The sequence below is a fragment of the Xiphophorus hellerii genome, chromosome 10 (assembly GCF_003331165.1).
Source record: "Xiphophorus hellerii strain 12219 chromosome 10, Xiphophorus_hellerii-4.1, whole genome shotgun sequence".
Classification (NCBI taxonomy): Eukaryota; Metazoa; Chordata; class Actinopteri; order Cyprinodontiformes; family Poeciliidae; genus Xiphophorus; species Xiphophorus hellerii.
The window spans coordinates 20,161,623-20,183,314 of record NC_045681.1 but is presented as its reverse complement, the minus strand read 5'-3'; the positions used below and the strand labels follow the sequence as shown (position 1 = coordinate 20,183,314).

General features: G+C 41.6%; 1 protein-coding gene across 15 annotated transcripts in view; it reads left to right on the top strand.

Moving 5' to 3' along the window:
- Positions 1-9,378, top strand: part of cacna1g (calcium channel, voltage-dependent, T type, alpha 1G subunit) — a 271,449-nt gene extending 262,071 nt beyond the window's left edge. For 10 of the 15 annotated variants that reach the window (XM_032573632.1, XM_032573624.1, XM_032573631.1 and 7 more), the window contains 4 exons: positions 772-894; positions 2,499-2,688; positions 2,852-3,021; positions 7,673-9,378. In XM_032573632.1, the coding sequence (XP_032429523.1) occupies positions 772-894; positions 2,499-2,688; positions 2,852-3,021; positions 7,673-8,635 (1,446 nt within the window). In that variant the 3' untranslated portion in view covers positions 8,636-9,378. The other 5 variants (XM_032573625.1, XM_032573627.1, XM_032573615.1 and 2 more) reach the window with 4 other exon arrangements.
- The last annotated feature ends 12,314 nt before the right edge of the window (positions 9,379-21,692 follow it).

The window sequence follows — 21,692 nt, the reverse complement described above, 5'->3', positions numbered from 1 at the left end:
AACAGCAAACGAGCTGAAAGTGTCCCGCAGGCTCAGTAGAGGGCGCAATAACGTCACACATGGAGAGCGTGCTCAGCGTTTTGCCAGCCGCTCAGTGTTTGCAGAAGTAAACATGGGTGCTAACAGTGGAGCATAGCTTACCCATTTGAAGTTGTTGTCCGACCGGAGCAGCATATTAACAACTTAATCTCCATTATTGTTCACCATGACTGTTGTTTTTTTTCCCGCTTGCGTGTATCAGGACGCAAAATAGCGAAAGTTGTTGAGTATCAATGATGTGCAGGACCTGACCGTTAGGATTCAGGTCCCATTTGAAAAGATCAAATACGTATCGGATATCCCAGTGGCATGGGTCGCATTTTAAAATAATCTGACCTGTGCTGTTCAGACTGTCATGAAAAGATCAGATACAGGTCGCATTAAGACAAAAAAGTCAGAATTGGGTCACTTCGGGCTGCAGTGTGAACGCAGCCTGAGATATCAATCTTTAAAAGTAAACAATTCGTGGAGATTCTGTGTTTTATTGGATGTTTTAAAAAATCCTCTGCGTACGTATCACAAAAACCTTTGTCAGATATTGCAAAAATTAATGTAATTTTCCTTCCTGATCCCTTCCAGAGCTCGTCACACTCCTTCCATTCAAATAGGCTTTCTAAAGGGTTTGTTTTCCTGCTAGCTCCAGGTTTTATCTGTGTGTGTTTCTATATCTGTGTGTCGTTCGGAGTTTGCGCTGTACTCTCTGCTCACCAGCGATTGTCTCCTCCTGCCTAGATCCCTCTAGCGGAGATGGAAGCTCTGTCTCTGGCCTCAGAGAAATCCTGGTCCCTAGCTCTGCCCGACGACTCGGCCCCTGGCGATTTTAGCCCCCTCTTTCTAAGCGCTCTGGAATGCAATGTACTGACAGTTCTTCTCTTTCCACCTCTTCCATCGCTCTTCCCCGTGCTCCGTCCTGCAGTAGCTTGTACTGTCTCCTTCCCAGGGCCACTTCCACAGCAACTTGTACTCCTACTACACACACCCAAACAAATTGTTGCTGGAATTAGATTATGCCAAAGAGCGTCTTTGCACCTGTAGCCAATTAGCTAATTTACCAAATTTACCTCCCAGTGCCAAAGGCAATGACAAATCTGTATAGATACCCTACATGGCTGCCACTTCGAAACCATAGAAATTGGAAATCATCACTCTAATGTGCTTGTTGTTTAGTTACTATGTGTTTGAAGACATGAAAGGTATCTTGTTCTTGTTTGATAAAACTTTCAAATGATGGATTACTAATGTTTAGCCATATGCTGGTATGAATGAAAGTGGAAACTTAAAATGAAATGGAAAAAATTAAGCGTTATCAAGCAAAAGCAACTTAAGCTTTGATTGGAAACTGCTGGTGTTTTCAGATCTTGATTGGAGAAAAGCTCTACGTTTGGACGGCACCGCCAAGACACTTTGAATCACTTGTTATTGCCATGACTGGCCACTAGGTGGCTGTGATTTAAATATGTTATCAAATCGCACATGTGCTTTCATGGCATTTGGACCTGATGAACCAAGTGCTCTAAAATATTAGAGCGTCGTGAGTGAGTGAATGGTGTAGAGGAGTCCAAGTAACCTTGAAAGTCCCTGGTGAAACATACCGTCTGCGCAAATTTCTCTTTCTCATTCCACATTTCCAGAGTGGTGTTTTTTTTGTTGTTTTGTTTTGTTTTTTTCGGTCAAGTCCAGTAGAGTAGTCCGCCACCTCACTTACCAGTTTACAGATTTTTCCTCTTTTTTTCCCCTCCTCTGCTCCTTCTCTTGAAATCTCTGCTCTCTCTGTCCCTCTGTCAGCTTTCGTTTGACTCTGTGCTTTAGATGTGAGTCCACGTCTCTCCTTCACGTCCTCTCCCGCGCGTCTGTGCTCGTACCGTCCTCTGTCCGCTGGCGTAGTAGTTTCCCCCTCCACTCTGAGCTTTCATGTGTTTGTTACTGTGAAGAGTGGTGGAGGGAGGCCTCAGGTAAATCTGTTGTGGATGCAAACTGGTTCTGTAGTGTGACCATATAAGATGTAATGAGCAAGGTCTTTGTCCAAAAAAAAAAAAGATTCAGAAAGGGTTCTGTGGTAGCTGTGCAGTAGTCAACTCTAGTGTTTGGAGTTCCCGTGTTCTCTGTGTACGCTGATGATCACCGTCTCTTTGTGTACGATATCTCACGGCAGTGTTTCTCAATTCCAGTCCTCGGGGACCACTGCCCTGCTTGACACAGGCCTTACTTGAATAAGTGAGTGATTAACAGACTTGATGACGTGCAGAGGATGTCATACAATCATTTGAATCAGGTGTTCTGGACTAGAAACGCATCTAAAGCAGGTCAGTGGTCCCTGAGGACCAGGGTTGAGAAACACCGCTTTAGAGAAATAACAACCGTAACTGTGTTTAGGAATCTGTGAGAATGCCCGAGTGAAAGAGCAACCGCAGACCCGGTCCAACTTAGAAGGACCCTAACTCTCTGCTTTGTGTGTACAGCCGGAGGCACCAAAGGACAACCTGTTGAGTGTCAGAAAACCTGCGGTGGGACGCACTCACTCCCTGCCCAACGACAGCTACATGTTCTTCCCCCTTCAGCCCTTTGGTTCTTCGTCTCCGTCTCCAGCGCAGCTTGTAGCACAATCACAGGGGCCCCAGCACCTAGTGGGCACTCACAGGGCCCAATCAGGTAAGGATGTTACCTTCTCATTGGGAAATGTCTTCTCGTCATTAAGCTTAACGCAACCTGACGTTTCCTTGGAGAGCCGCAAGTCATTTCCTGAGGTAAACGCGTCTGCGGTGCAGTAATTACTTTGTTGATTGTTGCTTACCTGCCGGCGCTGTGTGTCCAGGCTCCAGAGGCTCGGTGCGCTCTCAGCCAGAGGAGTGCTCCCAGCAGCTGACGGTCCCCACTGACTTCTTCAGACCCATCAGCCCCCACAGCCACTCAGACTCCGAGAGTATTCCTCGACAACCTCCGTCAAGACGCACACATGCACTTAGCCGCACGCTCCGCCGACAGGTGACTATGTAACCCCGCTGTAAAGCCAACGTCATAAAGAGATCATTTTTACTAGTGCTGGTGTTAGCCCATTTTACTCTTGACTGAACCTTACTGTTGATCAGCAGCAGCAAAGTTACAACTTTGGGCTGCTTTTGAGAAAATCGTTTCATGTATTGGCTAAAATCAAGATCAGTAGGACTGAACTTTATAAAAACTTCCTGACTGCTGTATCTCCAGTTTTCACAATAAATATTGTTATTTATTGAGAAACAAACTGTTAGCTTAAAGTCATTAGGCTTTAAAAATGTTTTCCTCTGATCATTCTTTTTGAGTATTGCTTCCCACTCGGAAATCGATTTAAAATTAAAAGAAAATTGTCGTTACTGAAGACCTACAGCACTGTGCAAAAATTCTAAACCATCCCAAATTGTTTTAGCTTTGTAACTTATAACATTTTGAAGTATTCTTCAGGCTTTCTGGAGGTCTTTAGAAGGTTTTCTGTGACGAGTTTACAGGTAAAACCCCTTGGTGGTGCTAAATAACTATTTTGTGTCAGACTCCTTTCGAGACCTGTATTACAGTATTGATCTTGCGTTTGATAAAACCATTGAAATTGGGTTTTTCTCTGAGTTTAACCGTTATGTGTCGGTGAAACACTGGCTTGTTCCTTGGTCTTGGTGGACTTTTTCAGCCTAAATAGTCCAGAGGTCAAAATTATTTGGGTACTCAAACACTTATTCAAGAAACATTATAAAAAGAGGTCAGGTACCGGACTGCAACATTTTAAAACAATGCCAACACAAATAAGCAAGAAAGCAACTAATAAAACAACGGACAGTACGGAGGATACCTTGTAAGCCTATAGTGTCCAAATCCAGTCCTTGAAATTTTTGATCCATTCCTGTTCTAGCACACAATAAATGGCTCATTTATAAGATCTTTGGAGAACTTGATGATGTCCTTCAGAGATAATTTGATTCAGGTGTCTTGAAGAAGGGACGAATCTAAATGTTGCAGGACAGTGGTTCTCAGTGACTGGAGTTGGAGATCTAGTTTTAAAAAACACATTAAATGAATCCATGTGTGAGGAAATGAAGGAGATCTCATGGAACATTCTGTCCTCTTATATTTTTTAAGTAATAATATTGCTTTTTATAGAACACGGTGCGCTAAATAATAAAACATAATTTCACGAAGCTTCGAGGCAGATACATTAAACTCGAGGAATTTTAATAATCGAGGTACTCGAATCATTCGAGGAATCGTTAGATGGTGTCGACCAGCTAGAATTTAACTTTCAGTGCTCCAAGAGGTTAGATAATTAATAGAGAAATTAATGAGACAGCAAATGTTGACAAGTTTTAAGCAGTTTCACCTCTGAAGTGGGTAACGATGACGGTGTCCATGCTTGCTTAAAATATGACGTATGTGAGCTGAATTATTTAATTTGGGGACAAATCCAAGGAAAATTGGATTGTCCGGTGATCAAATCCTGTACGCTTTGTGTAGGTGATGTTGGCTCATCAGAGTAAAAGGTAGAGCAAAGCTACTAAGACCCCGTACAATTTTAGGCTAAAACGGTTAACATATTTGAACATTGGGGTATCTCTAGACTCTAATGCAGAGCCATTGCACAGTCTAAATACATTAAGTCATTCAAACCCAAAATAAAAACTCTTAAAATATTTCTTGTACAGTAAATGCAGACATCCTCTGTTCTTGGTGAGCGTCACTTTCTGTTTCGAATGATCGTCAGTAGTTGAATCCTGATTCCAACACTTGTACCCTCTGGCGTTTCTACAAAATGTGCCAGTTGTTGGTTGTTTTATCACAAAGGATGTAAAGGACTTATTTACTGCTCTGAGTTATTGCACAGTGCTGTAGTTTCTCACTTTCTCTCCAAAGTAATAATGTACCGAGTTTCTGAGTTCCACATCCTGCCGAGGCCTTAAACAACAAGTTACGTTTACAAATCTTACCTTTATGTTCATGTTTGAAACTTTATTCTTCTCACAATTCCTTCCCTTAAAGTGGCACTAAATATCCACCATAGAATTTAACTCTCTTCTTGCACGTTCTGAACGATTCCACTGTCTTCCCTCTTTCTTTTCTTTTCCGCTCTTCATGATTTCCCTGTTATTTTAAAACCGACCCTTCTCTCCCCCATTGATTGTATCTGTTAACTTTTGATCTCAGCTCAGCTGGGCCCACAAACCGCCCGACCCTGAGCCACTGCTCAAACACAGATACTCCTGTTTCTGAAACGCCGACAGACGAGCCGATATCGTTTCCCCACGGGGCCTTTTCAGAAACATGGGACGTTACGGATGCACACGTGTAGACTCACCCCCATTTTGGTTTTTTTACCCTCTCCTCATCTTCCATTCACCCAGATATTGTTTTTTAAGTTATCATCAAACCACAGAGCATCTATTAACTCTAAGCAAACACCTGTTGGAACTGAATGAGTGGAGCAAAGTCACATTTATTTACCGGATATCAAGTGGAGTGATTGAATGTACTAAGGCACAGGTGTAATGTGGCTAAAAGGGAAATTCACCCATAATGCAGTGCACTTTTTATATTTTAGATAATACAACTCAGGGGATTCTACTAAAACAGCAAGAGCTGTCCACATGTATTTGGCCATTTTGTACTCCATTACAGTAAAGCACCAGAGAATTTTTTAAAATCCCAAGATTAGTGCTCTAACAGTACAAAAAAAAAAAAAGATCCAAGTTACAGGGTGATTAAGGTAATATAGTCCGACGGTGCACTTCTGTAATTTGTGACTGGGTGTTGCATTGTTGTGGCTGTAACACATTTCTCTGACCACTAGGTGTCTCTGTGGCCTCACTGTTCAAGGCTCATGCAGGGAAAGGCTTCTTAAAATGCTCAGCCCTGAAATGACATGCATGCCTCGCTCCCACTCACTCATCATTGCCATGGTGATGAACACGAGTCATCGCTGACCTGATATCTGTCAGGGTCCAGGAGCAGTCACTCCTAACCCTTACTGCCCTGCAGAGGTTTACATGTCACGTTTACCCTCTTGTCTATTGGCCTCAGACCCTGTACGTGGCTCTATACAGAGGTGACAATGGGGGAAAAAAACAGATCCCACTTTATTGACTTCAACTACTCACAGTTTACAGGGTTTTGTGTCAATGGGCAAAGGTTGTGGAAGGTCATTTGGTCTGGCTCAGTGCTCAGTGTCTCTGCCAGCAGGAAACACACACATTACTGAGAACTTTCCAGTAATGTTTTAGATTGAATATATATGAGAAGAAAACAGATTATCTAAAGCGGGGGTGCCCAAAGTCGGTCCTCGAGGGCCGACTTCCTTCATGTTTTAGTTCTCTCCCTGGTTTAACGCACCTGGATCCAAAGGTTGTTGTTACCAGCAGGGAGAGAACTAAAACATGCAGGAAGTTGGCCCTCGAGGACCGACTTTGGTCACCCCCGATCTAAAGGATCTAGCATGGTGGGAACAACGTTGAACTGTTGATGCGTGGTCACGTGTTTGTGAGGCATTCAAGGTCCATAAGACACCAAAGTGAAACCCCTCCCACTGCAGTACACATCATGGTGTTTAGACACACTTGTGGTTAACAACAATACAGTAAACGCAGCAATCATAGCAGAGTGGAACAACCACTACAAGATCACAAGTTCGGAGAAGGAGAAAATAATGATGGACGAGATGCAACATCTTTTTCAAATCGTCGTTTCATTTTCAATGTAATCGGAGAAAAAAGACTTTAATGTTACTCCAACAGTACGTACTTTCTCACACCTTTGGACAATTGTTCCTCAAAGCTATCCTTTCTGCTCTGTGGCTGAAAAACCAGCTTCTTGAGGTTGAGTAGATGGGGATGTCTTCCGTATAAACAAATTTGGCAATAAAATTCTGACCAGTTACACAATAGTTTCGCATTGAGAGAGGAGCGAAAAGTTCGCCAAGGGTGTTGTGACAAAAAGGAGCTGAGAACAAAATTATTTTCATCACGCAACTGCGACAATAAGAACTGATTTCAACAGTTCGGCTCAACCAATGCAGAGTCCTTAACTCTATCTGCTGCAAATGAGAAAAATTTCACAATAGTCTGAAGTCTCACTGATTCTTTGATATCCACAAAAATAAAGTTTTAGCTCCATGTTTGGCCCCAAACAATCAGCAAAATGTGGCTGGTCAGACAGACATCTCTGCCTAGTATCTCAGGAGACCTCTGGGGAACTCTCTCCTATGTAAACACGTCAGACTCTGACCAGGTCGAGCTCAAACATCTAACAGACTCAACAGACTGAGCTCGCCGAAGGCATCCACTTCTGTCAGACATTGTTTACCCAGTGTACTTCTGACAATCTGGACTAATGAAACAGAGAAACACAGAGCAGAGCCTCTGGGCTTTCGGGTTATGATTCACAGCAGGATGTTGCAAATGAATTGCATAGGGAGTTGTGTGAGAACACGCTGGCCAGACGGTGAGCTTTGACCCAGACTGCTGCTTCTCATCCTCATCACCTCACACTAACTGCTCTCCTCCCCCCTCCCTCTCACCCTTGATCTCCTCCTTCCCTACCTCTCCCCAACCCCTCCATTGGACATTTACCCCCATTTTTTTCTTGAATACTCCACTCCCCCTCCCTTCCGTGCCCCGTTTTCCAGGTTGCAGTGTCCACTGATTCTCAGGAGGCCCTCTGTTCAGATGAACGGGAGAGCAGTGAAGGACTTCTGAACGCGGCAGCTTTGGGTCTACCTCTATCCGCCTCTCCCTCCCATCAGCATCATCATCCCCATCTACACCCAGCTCTCTGCCTGGTACCTGCCACACCGGGTGCCTCCCCTAAACCCAGCAGCGTGCACACCCAGCAACATGACCAGCACTGCCTCGCCTCCTACTCTTCTTCTGCGTTACCGTCCACGTCCTCCCACCCGCCTCCTCCTCCCTTACCTGCCAGGCCCCAACAGCAGCAACAAGAGGAGGTGGAGGCGGCGTCGGAGGATCGTGAAGTTTCTCTCATCACCTGTGGAGGACTGGTGGGAAGCGACAGCGTTGCTGCGGAGGACACGGTGTGCCAGGAGAGTCGGAGTCCCTGCACGAGGCAGCTCAAGAGGTTCCACAGCGTCGACACGCAGGGGTGTAGCACCCTCCTGCCCCGCCCGCGCCCTTACTCCTGGCTGGACGACCCGCGGCGCCACTCCGTAGAAGTGTACCCGGCGAAGGACCCTTGCCCACAGCGCAGTGCCGCCTCCACGTCTTCGGGGTTTGTGTCCCGGTCAGACAGCCTGCAGATTCCCACCCAGGCCCCACTGCCGTCCCCCCGGCGCAAGAAGAAGATGAGCCCACCCTGTATATCCGTCGACCCGCCTGATGAACTCGAACCCCAGTCTGGCCTCTACCCAAGCCTCAGTGGCATGGGGTTGGCGGGATTAGGAATGCCCCCTCCTCTGCCCAGCAGGGACACATGTCTGAGGAGGAGAGCACCCTCTAGCGACTCCAAGGACTCGTTCGACCTGGGAGTCGGAGAGGGCTTGGGGCAAGACGGAGGCTCGCCGAATCCCAATCCCAGCTCCAAGCTATTGACTCTTCCCAGCTTCTCCTTCGAGAAGACAAGCTCCGAGCACTGAACATCAACTCTCCCATCACACACCAGAGCATATAACCCCCCCCCCACACACACACACACACACACTCGGATGAACTCTCTGCATACACACAAACACATGATGCACTCTGTGTATCTGTGATGGTGATAGCTCTAGTAATAATGCTGTAGAAAGTAATCATGGTAAAACTACAACAAACAGTGAAACCATCCTTCATGAGGAGTGCGGTACTGTGGTAGTGTGACCATCCCTCGTCTTTGTATTGTTACTGCCGAAACAGCCGGAGAACGAGTGACCACCTGAGACGACAAAACGAGACTGTTTCTCTTCTGCGACAACTTGCAGTTTGACCCCTGAACCTCTGGAGCAACATCAGCATCTGGGATTTGGCACTCCCCCCCTTGTGGCCGCTGTCAGAACTGCCTGGTGTTGCACAGGGTGGATCTGGTCGGTGGAGACACAAAGCAATATGAACGTTTTAGAGACACTATTTTCTTAAATTATTGGGCCATCGTGTTTGTACAGGATGTTGTTTTTTTTGTTTGTTTTTTTTTTTTTTTTTTACGTTTTCACATCTTATTTGTTTGTTTTTTTTTTGTCAATTATGTTTTGTCTTTCTTTTTCACTGTAGGATATTTCTAGCTTCCTTGGAAAGTGAGCGTTTTTCAAAGTGCTGAAAACCATGTATTTGTAGGAATAATATATAAATATATATATAAAAAGAAATCATTAAACTGAGCTTGGATTTTTAAGCACACACATCAGACCTTGGTGGTTTTTGATTGTTTGGAGGAAGAAGGTCGGTACGCTTGAAGGGGTTTGTATTGATTTCTTCGCTCCCCTTTATGTTTCACAGAGCCCAGATCCTCCTGCGCAGGATGTGAACGCTGAATGAAGAGCAATTTAGAAAGTGCAGCTATTTCAAATTGATCTCATGGTCGGTTTCTTTTTTTCTTGACTTTTAAATCGAACCACTTTCAACTCAAATAGAACCAGAAACTAGCCATGGAAATCATCCATATTTAAATTTTACTGCACTTATACACAGACACAGCACAAAATGTTTACTACAGTTAAGGTCAAAATTATTCATACCCCTGGCAGAATAGTAATCGGGTTACCTTTGATATTAAAATGACTTCGATGGCGTAGAACAAAACGCTAAAACAGATGAACTTTGTATGGGAGGAGTAACTTTTTTCTCACAGCATTTTATAGACGACCAAAGAAGAGAATTCATCTTCCTGATCGTTTAAGCAAAATTCACAAAAGCACAAATATTTGATCTCTCCTGCCAAGGAGATTCATTGACGTCTTCGGTAAGTTAAAATACCACGTTATCCGAGCAGGCTGAGAAAGATCAAAGCTCTACTTGTTCTTGGGTTTTTTTTCTGTATTAATGAGACATTGTAGGGCCGCTGTGAAAGTTTATGCTGTTTTGTTTTTTTTAGGTCCGGAAGCTTCACCGGAGCCAGCGTGCTCCTCTTCAAAGCTCCCAGTACACCTTTAGGCTATTTGTGTTTTTCTCCAGCAGGTTCCTTCTGGTTGTGAGGACAGTGTTTGGAACGGAGTCACTTTGTTTTTTCTTCTCCCTCCTGGAGAATACGACGGTAATAGTTTTGTCAGCAGCCGAGATCCTGCTGGACGTGGCTGTGATGCAAAAAAAAAAAGTTTCCATTGCAGTTTTGTGAAAACCAACTACAATACAATTCCACCTCATCCTAACGGCAACATTTTCATCAAGTTTTTTTTTCTAAACTGGCATGCTTTCATTAAGCAAATCTTCTTTTTTTTTTTTATGTCAAATTGCGCATTTATTTGGTCAGTGGAAACACAGCTGACCGCCACTGATTTACAATACTTGTAAAAAGTATTCATCCCTTTCCTACATTGTGTGCTTTTTGTGCGATGATGTAGCACTTTTTGACAAGAATTAAAATAACGCTCTAAAATGTCAACATACATATTTTACCAGGTAAAAAGCAACAGACGGCTGCATAAATGTTGACGCCTGTTATGGTTACTAATTCAACAGAGCTTCAGCTTGTTGATGTCAGCAATGTCACAGGTGATAAAAGAAAGAGATTAGCTAAGAGCACCTTATTTACCATTTTACCATTCCAAATGTGTGCACTCACATCAGGTTGCATAATTTAAAAAAAACAACATTCGCCAAATTCTGGCGGCTGTTTGTCGTCATGTCGACAAACAGTCGAGTCTGAATGAGCCCACAGTTGGTTGTTTGAGCCCAAGAACCGACCTCTAGGCTTAATGCCCAGATCCATCCTGTTTGTCTCTCCCAGCAGCGTGCCTTTTTCAAAGCCAGATAATTACTTGTGTTAAACTCATTTAGTTGCAATTGATTTTGTCGTCCCTGCCTAAATGGAAATGGGGATGTTGCATTCGAGCACCGGGACAAAAGGCGGTGATTTACAAATCGTTGAAATGTCAGATTCTGGTGATAATTGTGGAAATATAAAATGTTTGTTCATTACAGAAAGAAAAAAAGGGATAAAAATGTTATTTTTCTGTCATTTGACCTTCTGTGTGCAGCTGTGTTTAACATCTGTTTCCAGATTGAAAGTGTGATCACTGACAGCAGGAAGCACATGTGTCTCTTTGAGGGTGCTTTCCCACCAGCCCTGATTAGTCCGCTTAAACTGAAGGAAATTCTGATTCGTTTGCGAAGTCGCAAATGTGAAATCAAACTCTGATGTGGACCAAAAAAACAAACTGGTCCACTACAGACCTCGGTTTCGGTTTGGTTGAAGTGAACTCTGACACTGTTTGACTGCATGTGTGAACGCCAACCGGACCGGAGAGTGTTCCATAAGCAGGAATTGGACTACAGCACAGGTGGTTCTGAGTAAATACAACCAAAACAAAAGCCTGTGTCTAGCGCTTGATGGAGAAATGTCTTGTGATCTTTTACCAAAGTCAAACGAGAAATCCTACAACCGTTAAAATCTGACGCCACTCCGTTTTAGTTTACATTTTGGGAAGAGGATAGTTGCGTTCCTGTCTTCTTCAGAGGTTCTTGTGTCATTTCCTTCAGTGGTTCTTGTTGCAGCGCCACCACTGGGTTTCAAAGGGTTTGGTTTGTTTGACACAGATAAGCGAGAAAGCAAACCGGACCAGCTGAAATGTAATAAATGTTCCGGTTTTGGTCCCCAGTCGAACAGTCTACCGGACAATCAGGTGTCAAAACACTTTAAGTGTCCAAGGAATCCCGTTTCCAAGACTATGTTCACATAGCAGGCAAATGTGACCCAAATCCACTTTTATGGTGATATAGCAAAAAAAGCTACTTCTTTTTCAAAGCAGTGTGAATGGTCCAACTGCGACCTTATGATCTTGTGACAATACTGTCGGCTCACATAGCTGAATATACTTTAAAATCCATCCATAGGTGTAAACGGTGGGCTCACGTGTGACAATAAAGTTCTCCTTCTGCGCATAAGTTTCGTAAATAGTTCACACAGAAATCTGATTGCAGTCACAATGTTCGATAGTATGAACGAACTCGCAAAAAAAGAGAAAGATTTCAGAAAAAATCGGAAGTAAGCATCAAGATCTGTTGTGAGAACGCAGCCCATTGGAACGGCGGTCAGCCCAACGACACGTTCTATTTGTTTCTGCGTCTTTGTGCTTGTGAATGACGTCTGAATAAGATGCTGAACATCAGAGCCGGTGATGACTCAAAGCACCTACGCTGACTCTTTTCCATTATTTATGCCACTAAGAAAGGCCTTGCGTGTCTCGTTTGTCTTCTACATCATAAGGCCAGCTGTGTTTGCTGTTTACCAGACGGCAGAACGATCCACAAATAGAAGAAGACCAGCCAGCAGGCAGTGATCTTAAAAACTAACGCTGACCTTAAAGACTGTAGTAATAGAATAGAACATATTCAAAGGAGGCGGAGGCAGAGCCGAACGCTGTACCCAGCTACAGCATTACGTCTTTTTGGGAATCGCTTGAAAAGCATGATGAGCAGTTTGGGTGTTGACTGGACCTGTCAGTTCCTGAAATCAGTATTTTTCAAGACCCTTTAGGTGATACTTACAAAAACGCTTGAGTTTAGAAATAGTCTGCCACTTCATATCTCATGGTTTCCACCAAGAGATTGTACCCCATTCATGGTTGTTGTATGGCAACCTTGCACTAATGTTGGTACTTTGTTGTGAGTGTAATGCAAAGTTTCAAGAATTGACATTCAACTCAAAACGATAACATGACACATTTCAAGGCACCTTTTCTTTCAGGTCAACTAAAGGAAATGATTGTAGATTAATTCACTGTTTCCAATTGCAAATGAAAAGAACATCACAATTTACACTTTGTTGGGTCTCTTCTTTGCTTTTCCACCAGTCATGATTTTGTCAATGACAACCAATAGTCTTCATCAGTCAGGTTCCATGTCTCTTTTAGCAGCTGAAAGAACAGCTAGGTAGGATGGAGTCTTCTCACGCTTTCCATTTTTTCCAGTTTCAACCATAAAAGTTCAGATGAACTGGGTTTGGAACAATTTGCTGGCCAAATTGTCAAAACTTAAGTTTCTATCAACTTTGTTCAGTAGACTTGTTTATGCGTTAACATCCAGAGGCTTGGATTCGTCGTCATCAAGCTGCCTTTGAATTTAAATTAGTATACCAGCCGTGTTGAAATGAAAAGCACTCAGTCAGGTTTAGTAGGAAACTTGCCAACAGTGAGGGCACAATGTGTGGTGTCCTATATTCTCTTTGTCGACTGATATTCTCTGTATCAGTCGACAAAGGTTTGTGTCTGAAATTTCGAGTTTGCCGTTTCTCTAAAAACGGCAGATGGATTACCACAATTTCAGATCTGCTTTAGAATTCATGAAGAACAAACATCTCTGAACATCTGGAAATCCTCTTTACATTTGAATGAGCAACTGAAAATTGCTCTGATGCAATCACCCAATCAGATTGGCAGCCTAGATTAAAGCAAACTGTCCTGCAATCTAACTGCTAATTCAATTTCCTGATCCGGGGTTCAAATGTTTGAATTTGTACAGATTTCAAAGATTTGCGCTCATTTTAAATACTGTATACGACGCCTTAGTAGAAGTTATGTCTACCCTTTGAACCTTTTCACATTTTCTCACACTATAACCACCAATATCCCTTACGTGTCCATCATCACTCCAAGTTCAATGAGAATTCAATTAATAATGTCATATTTTGTAGAGGACCCAGCTACAGAGAGTAGGCAGGTAGCATTATGGTGGAAAGTATTTTTTTTTACAGAAAGTTCAAAAGGTACAAAAGCCCATACTGTCCCGTGCAAGTGACCAGGAAGTTTAAGAACAGGAAGGAGTTGTTACAGAATAAGAATCAGTTGGGTAACGCAGCACAGCTTTGAGAAGCAGGAGGGAAACTGAATGTTAAATTAAATGAATCCACAGGGATTTACCCAAGACGACAATGACTCAAGATACCAAAAACTGAGCGGCAAAGAAACGCAAAAACAGGAAGTGATTGGAACTCGGACCTTTGGGTGAAAGAGGAATGAAAAAAAATATGCACATCTATCACACCTGCTACCAACATCACAATATAAAAGCAGACAGATCAGTGATAAAGGTTTGGGAAGTTTTAAGACAGGATTATGTTAGAAAAGAAAAATCTTTAACAATCCTGTCATCTGTTCACCCGTTTCTAAATGATAATAATGAAACTCAACTGCATTGTATTCATTCAGTTTAATATTCAACAAGCTCAATGGAAAATTCACTTAGTGCCATCACACAAACAAAAACATGTGTAACATTTTCTCTGCAGTGATTAAAAACCATTTACTCTGACCCCAGCTAATATAGTGAAACAATAAAATTAAACCATAAATTATAAACAGGGATATGATTCTCTTGTGCGTAATCAGATGTCAGGGTTTGAGTTCGATCTGCAGGCTGAGTCGGAGCTTTTTTGGGGCACTATGAACTGGAATGGTGAGCGCCACTTAAGCCAAAGTTTTGAAATCTGGGAACATTTCTCCAATTCAAGCAACGGGAAGTCGACATAAATCTTGGCAACACACGCTCCAACGTGTCCCGTCCACGACATGCTGTCAGTTCCTGGATCGCGAGATACATTTTGTGTTTTGTCCAGGTCAGAGATGATTTGCAGAAGGGAATTTCTTTTCTTTTTATTAATTGATTCAGTTAGCTGCTGATGTATGCAAACTTGAAAATGTCCGTGCGTTTTTATCCAGTGGCTGGGAAACTCCTAATGGCCTTTCGAAATTTATGTCGAGCTTGACAGAGCTTGCTTTCTTCCGCAAAGAAGATGTGGAAATCTGGAAGCAATGTTTTAAAAAAATATATTTTTACTTATAAAGCTCTTTCAAAATCATTCGCACTAAATTGTATTGCTGTATTACTTTCCATAAATTTTCACCCAATAAAATACATTAAAGTTTGTGTTTATAATGTAAGAACCCTGAGAAGGGCAATAAACATTTTTGTCTGGCGCTGTAAGAACAAGACAGGGAATTTCAGTGTTTCAGTCCAGCTCACACTTTCTGTTAATGGACCCAGCTTTTCAACAAGTCCTCAAGGATGCTTTGACTTCTCCCTTTTTTTCCACTTCTCTCCGTCTCATACTGCATCTCCAACTGTGCTCACTCTCACCTGTCTCCTTCCTTCTATATTTTCATTTCCAACATTATTCACAGCTGATTGCAGGACAAGAATACTCAGGTTCTGTTTTCCAACGCTGTAGGTCTGTATGATTGGAGTTTTCCTTTGTCGTATCGGATGTCTGGCTTTCATTTATTCTGCAGTTATTCAAGCGCCCCTCGGCACCCTGGGAACAGGCAGAATAACACTCCGCCAGCCTCGCCTTTCTAAGTTGTAATGGAGGTTGGCCTCCAAACATCATTCTCTGCAAATTAGTCATGCAACAGGAAAACAAAAGAAATCCTAGTCAATGTGAGGAATCCCAAACAAAGCGCAAAATGGAGATGAGAATTAAATGGATTCCTGTAGGAAGGCAAGGGCCAAGCTAGAACAAAAACAGCATAAAACAGAATTTCAAAAAAAAAAATTAGCTGTGTTTGAAGTTGTTGGCAACTTCACTAACTGTGTGTACCATCCCATTTGCTTCTGAAATATCCAGATACAAGTGCAGCACAACACAAGAGTCTGTAGACAGGATTGATTCTGGACCAAAGAACCTCTGGGATTACCAACCATATTTAACATCCAATGTTACGCAAAGCTCTATTTGTTCCACTGCATTATGGAGGTGAGTTGCATTATTTTTTTCCTCTTAAAAACATTACACTATTTTTAAATTGATTTCCATTCCGTCGTTTACTTAACTGCCTCCGGTTAATTATACGTTTTTGCTGCGTTGATGTTGTTTTAGAGAACATGTGCATCTACTGGGCCTTGTTTCAGAAAGCTGAGTAGGTTGTGAGGTTGAGCAGAAAACCAGATGGCCGTTATCCTTCTTTTTGTCTTCCTCTATTTAGACTGCAAATAGATTAACAGAACAGAACATTTTCTGTAGTTTTCTCTGTTGCGTTTGTAAAATTAAACGCGCCATTTAAAACCTTTGTGCTTCTGAACCAGTGAACCAGTGCTTCTGTGTGAAACGTTTATAATTTTCCATAGTTTTTTAAAAAATTGATCACATGTGCCACACTGCTCTGAAGAAGAATACAGCTTTACTGATGATTTCATGAGATCTAAAGCACATTCCATTCATCGTAGCATTGTAATTCACATATCACCACCGTTGGAGCTTTTGACTCTTTGGAGGGCCTCCCAGTACGAAACAATGTTTCAACATGTTGCTCCATGAAAAACAAAGTGCTGAACTAACTACTGTACCTGGGGGAAAACAAGATAACTGTTAAACAAAACAAAAAAAAGCAAAAATAAAAGTATAAAGTTCAAACCAGAAGTCAAGGGCTTGACTAATCAAACATAAAAACATATCATATTTGCTGTAATAAAAACCCTTATAGCTACTGTATGTACTGTATGTGTGTATTGGTTGCTTGTTCTTCACAGAGCTGATTAGCTTTATTATGTCTATACATAGTTTATTATTATTTTCTGGCCTGTATTGCAGCTGTCGATGTATTTATGTCCACTGACGTAAATCGTACTCTTATGTTTTACAGAGTTCTGACAAAGAGGGATTCAAAGAATTACGTCGCATGAATGTGGAGGAACTGAAGTTTCTACTTAATAAAGTAGCTCCATTAAGTACCAAGCAGGATAATAACACGAGGTTATCAATCTCTGGAGAGACTAATATTAACGCTCAGATTTTTGGCAACAGATTTGTTTTGTTGTTTTTTTCTTTTCATAAACATTTACTTTATTATCTTTTATGATTCTGCATCCTGTAGAAGAATCCTTTACATCTAAACTATCAGATTAGGACAGGAAAGTCTACAGTTTCTAAGATTGTGAGAGAAACATGCGAAGTCCTGTATCATTCATTGGTTGAGGATTATCTCAGGGTAACCAATACTATTCTTGACTAATATATTCTATTCCATGTATGAAATTATAGACACCTTGGATTTGACAAAAATATTCCTTAAATATAATTGAATTATTACCTCTTGTGGTATTTAATTTTCAAAATAATGTCCTACTCACAGTCATTGATATTTGCTGTTGAGCTTGTGAGCTGGTCAATTATATCAGGCATAAAGTATTTCTTGTTTGACAACGGTAAGTGGAGGAGTTCAAGTGTCTCTGGATCTTGTTCACGAGTGGGAGAAAAACGGGAGCGAGAGATCGACAAGACGGACCGATGCTCGGAAAATCCCAGTAGATCAGCCGGACTGGCACCAGCATCCATGACGCGTTCAAGGTCACTTAAATCACCTTCCGTCGCCATTCTGATGCTCGGTTTGAGCTGCCCGTCGTCTTGGTCATGTCTACATGCCTGAAAGCGTCGAGCGGCCGCCATGTGATTGGCTGATTCGACATTTGCGTTAAAGAGCAGTTGGACAGATGTACCAAATAAAGTGGCTGGTGAAAACTCCAGAATGAAAAGTAGAATACATTAGCCATAGTAAGTTATTTACTACTTATTAACTTAAAACTCTTTAAATCAATAATACAAACTTTTGCACATTTATTTGAACTCCGGAAAAACTTACTTGCATTTGTAACAAAGGCATTGCTGAGAGCAACATATTACTAAAACAGTGTTTAGAATATATTTAAATATATTTGTAAGGAGTAGATAACATTAAAGGCATTATTGACCGCTAACATTTTGGTTTGATGAGGAAAATGCCTGAGGCGTAACTGAGAAACTACTAATCAGGGGCAAACTGAGGACATCAGCAACATGTGAAAAGTTATCCATGAACAAGACCATAAATGCAAATGGCAAAACGCATGAAACACAAATTAACCGAGCACTCAAGACCATCACAGTTCTGCTTTAAACATACTCACATTTTTTTTTAGAGACTCGTAAAACTTGACAATTGCCTTAAAATGTTGGAGGAGGGAGGAACTTGTTCCTCAGCCCAGGAAGCAAAAGATGAGCGCTACAGCGAAGTGGTAGGAACATAACTCAGGCTCATTGTCATAGGCTTTAATCAAGCATTTTAAAATGAAATTCTACAACTGAAATGGTTTAGCTTGGATTTTCCATATTTAGTTTGAAACTCTTGGGGAGAATCACAGGCCGCAGGAACTGAATTCAGAGCTGATGTGAAACGTCCAGGAAAGAGCTGTGACGCTTCCCATTACCGTATTAGGAACTGGCGTTTCCTGCCTGGCAGATTTTCCCATTGCGTTTTGAAATATGAACATCAACTAAAAAGACAGCAAAGGCCAAACACAACTAACATGTTCCATTGCCCAGACATGTATGATCAGTAGTAGGGCCAGTATGTTTATATCCCCAGTTTAATTAGATTTCGTAATGAGCTTCAATTATGAAACCTTAAAAGAGTGAAACAAGGTGAACGCGCTTCGTCCTGCGGGCCGAAGAGTTCTCGAGTATCTACAATAAATCATGATCACGGCCCTTGAAGCTATTTAATAGTGTATGCGCTGTACAAGTACGAGCAGAACCATTTGGAGAGAAATCAGATGAAAAGAAAACTTGGCTTTGCTCAAAAATGAATCCAAACTGAAGGAAACCAGCAGGGACTGAAAGTTCTTCATTTTAGAAACTTCTGTTGCAGCTATTCTACCGTCTGTCGGCATGATGGGGATAGAAATTATTCACGCTCTGGATGTTTTGTCTTTCTGAGCTAACACGAGTTATTTCTTCGACTTGCTCAAACCGCTCTATGAGGAACGAAGCTGTTCTGTTCGCATTCTTTGATCTTCGGCTGTATAACGGGCGTGGATCTGAAACGGCATTGATTTTTATAACGAGAACTAAAATAACAGGGCAGTCTTGATTAGACAAGAAGATGGTCAGCACCACTTCTTGATATCCAGCCATTATAATTGACCCGAGCTCAGGGTTTCATCAGCAGTACAAAGTTTATAGGCCTGATGCACATATTGCTCCTGTGAGATCAGAATTTCAGAATTTATTTATTTTTTTAAACAAACTTCTGTTTTGTTCAGATGTGAACGATGAAGACCGATGGGTCTGACTGATGTAGGTCCATTACAAGTGTTCATATTTTTAAGATGTTTCGTCACATAAACTGTTAAAATAGTGTTTGGATTTTATATGATACATCAATAATTTAGAGCAGGGTTGTCCAAGGAGATGTTTGTTCTTGTAAAACTTGCAGATGGAGTGGGAGATTGGAAGTAGTTTTAAGTAAAAGTTTATGAAAATCTGGCAGCACTAAAGATAAATGGCTGTTAGGCTTTTTTGATGGATCCGCATACACACATTTCTTTCTTAGAATTTTTGTGTCAAAGTAAAAAAATTTTATTTGAATGAATAAAAATGATAAAAACGCTCAGTAAGACCATTGTTACCAGCTCGGATTTTATGCAATTGCTAGGCAACAGGGCGCATAAAGCATTGAAATACATCTGGATGATCAACCTTTACGTTTAACAACTGCTCTGTGGTCTTACTAGCTGGGCCGGGTCTTTCAAAGGATCCTGGATCTGGACAAACCCACAACGTGTTGCATGTAGAAACAAACGATTTAAATTTGGTTTTATGTGAGCAAAACATTGAATCATCAACAATGCCATCCTAGTACATTTCTGCATAAAACACGGTAAAAAAAAAAACATCTTGCAGTTGGGCTACGCAAATTTGGATTGTTTCCTAAGTAAAAACATCTTCAGCTTGTGAACCTTGGGCACAATAAAGCTTCTATCAAGCCTGGTCTTCTCAGGCATTTGGTAAAAAACACAACGTGGCCTTTTATGTTTCCTGTTTCTTTGGTGCTTTCTTCACCTGCGTACGTTCCAGTACTGGGTGAGTTTGTGATGTCATGTCCTACCATCAGGGGGGCCCAAAGTGGGTCCTCAAGGGCCGCCATCCTGCACATTTTAGTTCTCTCCCTGGTGGTACCAACAACAATGTTCTTCTTAGGCCTTCTAACGAGCCATCATTGGATCCAGGTGTGTTAAACCAGGGAGAAAACTAAAACACACAGGATGCCGGGCCCTCCAGGACCGACTTTGGGCACGTCTGTTAATTACAAAATGGAGGCTGACATTATATTTTTTAAACCAATTTTGGGACATCTTAAATGGAATCTGAATCATAGCAAATACAAATCCTAATTCTTAAATGAATCAATTTTTTAAAACACCTGTAATATGAATTACTTGGTATTGCTATGTATATATATAAAAAAAACAAATAGAATACATCCAAGTATTTAATTATAAGTTTAATAGACTTTAATACTAATTTTATTAATACATAACTGTTAATAATGGCCTTTAAGAGACACAAGATTGAGAATTTATTTCAGGCACACTGCAGCTTGGCCCTGTTTACTTGCATTGTTCCTGAAGTCATTCTTCAACGTGGGGATTTATATTCAGTATGGAGATACAGTGAGTAAAGTCAGTTAGCTATAAAGTAATTTAACATAAAGCTGTTCTTAAAGGTATGCAATTTCATTTGAACGTACGTTATTGGAATGATGCAATTTTATATTTTTGATTCTAAACTTGATTTTGAAAATAGCCATTGGAGGAGCCATTTTTTTCATTCTATACATTATTTTAAAAAGACTATTGAACTGAACACTGCTGAGGTACATAACATTTGAATTAGGACTGCACAGAACTTTAATCTTTTAACATTTCATGACTGTCATGATAGGTCTTAGTTTCTTTACCCACATACAGATCAGATGATCTGATAAATAAAGTTTATTATTAGTACAGTGGGATCCAGGGTATGGTCTCTTTGAAGTGGCAACAATGACGCTAAAATAATCTTTCCTTGCTTTGTAAACCCATCGCACTTATGAATTCTTCCCTTCCTCTTGTCTTTGACACCGTGCAGCTAAATTGCCATGCATTTCATCACAAGAGCCCACAAACAGCAACAAAAACTGTTGCGGTTTTAAAGTCCCTCACAGCGAGAAACAGCGACATCAACTCCTCCTCTTCGTTTCGAAACCTTTCGGGATGGGAGACGTTTGAAAATCCTGAAGCGTGACGCAAGAGAAACTTCCTTTAGACATTAACTTAGTTTGAGAGCGGATTCTTGTTGTTGATCTTTTGTTGTATTTTTCACAGTTTACATCCATCACTTGGATCCATTTTTTTTAAATGTCCTTTATGAATAAATTGAATTTGAATAGGATTTGTGTGAGGCAGTGATGAAACTGTCCAATCTGAGAAAAACAAACGCTCAGCCAATCAGGCTTCTCTGTTCAGCTGTACGAGTTTCACTCTTGCTCTTTTGCAGCTCTGTAACATTTAAGCACACACACACACACACCCACACCCCCACACACACACACACAGCGGGGGAGGAGGAATAACTTATTCTTCTACGCTTAAGGCCGTTTACGTAGAGAGAGCAGCAACTCTGCAGCTGCTGCGTCTCTTCAGCATTTCATCAGCTGCCTTCATTACTTCCCTGAGGCCAGTTAACGGGCTTCCTGCGGCTCAGGCTCCACCAAC